Here is a 3015-nt window from a genome sequence, read left to right as displayed (position 1 = left end):
ACTGCCACGTCAGCCGCGGGTGAAGACAAACCAGCCAGAGTTTTTTTTGTCTGGTTTTGGTTTGTTTGGGGGTGGAAGAAGCTGAAAAATAGATCAGGGGGTAAAGTGAACCACCCACTTTATTCAGGGTAGTAAAATGGACCTTTTTCATCCAGGAATAATGCGAGGCAATATCAATGCAAGCATGGACGATATATGTCATTTTCTCCTTATTTTTCCATTGAGTTTTAAAAGGAGTTTTTCATGGCATATTCTATATTTTCTTCTCAATTTTTCCCATAGGGTTTTGGAGGGGAATATTTCAAGGATGATCAGTCTCAAAGACAAGCGAGGATTAGAGGGGAGTGTTAGGGTTTAAACTCATTCTATAATTAGGGATAATCATCCCTTTGTGTAAATTGTCGTCGGTTTGGGTATCTGTTTGGGTATGGCAACTGTTCGACACACCCACGCCCCCACGATCGGACGCGTCTGTTCGTGGCGACGGTTCCCCATGTATATAATCCTTGTATAATCAATGAAAGAGATAATTCGATCAAATCGTTCTTTCACAACAGGTTCGAAACCATGAAACCCACCCATGTTTTTTTTCTAGAAAACTCAAAAGTCTTTCTCGCACCGACTGACATATGGGCCCCAGAGGACGTGGCCATGCTGACACATGTCATCCACGGGAATACGCGATGTGTATACAACCCATCGAGCCAGGATTGTCGTTCCAAGTACCAGGACCGTATGGAGTATGTATTTTCATGTACCGGGACCGTATCGAAGCACTTTTCAACCATGAGGATCATGTTGGACCTAGCCTGCGACTACGAGGATGATATGTGCAATTATCTCTTCGTTTAGCTCAACCTCGAATTGCTTGTCATGGGCAGCCGTGGTCTCGGCCAGATTCAGAGGTCTAATAAGCATTACCGTGCAGTTTATGAACACTTTTGGTTTGTAGTTCTGTTCCCGTTTGGTATAAAATGGCATAGCTTTCATCAGTTTGGTACTTTCTCCGTCCCATAATATAAGAATGTTTTTGACATGTCAAAAACTTCTTATACTATGGGACGGATGGAGTAGTTCCGTTCCCGGCGGATACATTCAGAAACGACATTCACCCGAAAACTATGCCTTGCAGGTGTTTATAGCATTATAAAACGTACTACATCAGAACATGCGTGCCATTAACCAAAAAAGTGAAAACGTGGATGGGCATTATGCTCGTTAGGACATGAAACATGCAGACCACCCCATTATACTTTCCGCTATCTGTTCCTCATCTTGACAGTTATCATTTGCCTGCAGGATTCTGCTGGGAAGTGTGACGAACTATGTCTTGTCGAATGCATCTTGCCCTGTTGACCGTCGTCAAGGCAAAATAGTCAGTGGCCTTCCAGATATAAGAATATGTAAACCTTTGAAGCCACTTAAGTATCGCACTGTAGTTTCTTTTCAAGTTATAGTATCGCACTGTACTTTCATTTGTTGTTTGTGGACTAGACTAAATCCTGGATGTTTGTTTGCAGTCTTGCCAAGTTACCTCTAATTTGCCCGGTTTCTGAACTTGATAACTGTATTCGGTAGCAGATAACTGACACTCTGACACAGTGAATCAGTGATCGGACACCCACAGGTTCCCTCGAATACACATACGTTCGGTCGAAAAGTTAAAAAGAAATAAAAAAACACAAACCTACTGTAAATGCGTAATGGACGTCTGAATTACTATGCAGTGGTACTCCATGGGGATTCATCTTAACAGGCCGAAAGAAAATCATCCGTCTGAAAAATAATCACCGTTTCATAGCTCTTTTATTACTAAGAGCAAAGCGGAAGCTCAGCAACACGCACGAAGAAAACAGAATCATGCATCCTCCGAGCATCCTAGTTTTTCTAAACCAAGCTCGAATACTCGAGTACATAAGAAAAGCAGAGAGAGAACAAAAGCACCATGAAGCGCGCACACACAGTAAGTAAGATAAGGTAAGATCAGACGTAGAGATGAGCCTGCAAGATGACGACGAAGAGCATGAGCAGCACAGCGTAGATGACGGCGTGGACGAGGATGGACAAGCAGCTGGTCCTGAGGTTCATGAAGTCGACCGTCCGCTGCCGGCCGGGCAGCTGGAGGATCCCTCCCGGGCACAGCAGGGCGAAGAGCGCCGTTGCTATGATCGCCGGCGCCCAGTCATGCATCGCGCGCGCCACGGAGCTTCGGGAGAGAGAGAAAGAGGAACAGGGGAGCCGAGGAAGAGGGTCACACGGAGTATGATATTCGACGCAGAGCAGAGCAGTTTCGTATGATATTGTGCCGGGGGATAAGGAAGACGAGAGGAAAGGTAGGGCATCGGATGCCGAGCGCAAATACTCTACCATAGTGGCGAGGGAATCAGTGGCCTGATTGATTGAAAGGGCGCATCATGATCGGCGCCTTTGGGCGTCGAAACGTGTCTTTTGGAAGCGGATTAGGTGTGAGCTAGTCCTCCTGTCGCGTCTATGCAAGCACAGTACAGGAGTACTCGCACAGTGGAACCATGTGATTGGAAGAGACAGCCGAGCAGACTAACGGGATCAAAGAGGACTGTTGCCACTCAGCACGCGTCACGTGTTGAGGCAGGATTTTAGCGTCCTCCCGCGAAAGCTATGCCTCAATTACGCCTCTGGCGGTTCTGCTAGTAGGCCTTTCCAATAACATTCACTTACGTGGTTTAGTTGAAGGGATAATTATGATCTAGAAATCCCGTGCGCTTTCTTTCTTCAAGAGAAGAAAGAAAGGCGATCTCGCCTCCTGCAGCTAGGGCGCCTTCCTGCGCCGTCGTTCTCCACGCGCGTTGATTGTTTTAGGCATTAGTTTTTTAGGGTTTTGGGTTGTTCATCGTCATGGCTTCGGCAACGGCGATGGCGGCGCCGACTAATAAATCTTCAGATCTTTTCCCAACCAGGCGATCTGTTTTTGGGGTGGATTTAGAAACCAGACTGTTCAAGCAAGGATGGTGCGGCGGCGGCGGCATTCTCGTGGTG

The 3015-nt window shown here is 46.6% G+C and overlaps 1 protein-coding gene across 1 annotated transcript; it reads right to left on the bottom strand.

Annotated features, from left to right (window-relative positions):
- Positions 1–1648: 1648 nt before the first annotated feature.
- On the bottom strand, positions 1649–2369 carry LOC119277603. Its single transcript, XM_037558888.1, has one exon. It carries the CDS (start codon positions 2188–2190, stop codon positions 1984–1986), a length of 207 nt encoding a protein of 68 aa, XP_037414785.1. The 5' UTR covers positions 2191–2369; the 3' UTR covers positions 1649–1983.
- Between the last annotated feature and the right edge of the window lie 646 nt (positions 2370–3015).

Source organism: Triticum dicoccoides, chromosome 3B (genome assembly GCF_002162155.2).
Source record: "Triticum dicoccoides isolate Atlit2015 ecotype Zavitan chromosome 3B, WEW_v2.0, whole genome shotgun sequence".
Taxonomy (NCBI): domain Eukaryota; kingdom Viridiplantae; phylum Streptophyta; class Magnoliopsida; order Poales; family Poaceae; genus Triticum; species Triticum dicoccoides.
Note: the sequence above shows the minus strand (reverse complement) of the source record. Positions and strands in the feature narration are given on the sequence as shown.

What these genes read in the sequence shown, in the direction of transcription:
- LOC119277603 (XM_037558888.1), bottom strand. Translation starts at nt 2,190, where the DNA reads ATGCATGACTGGGCGCCGGCGATCATAGCAACGGCGCTCTTCGCCCTG.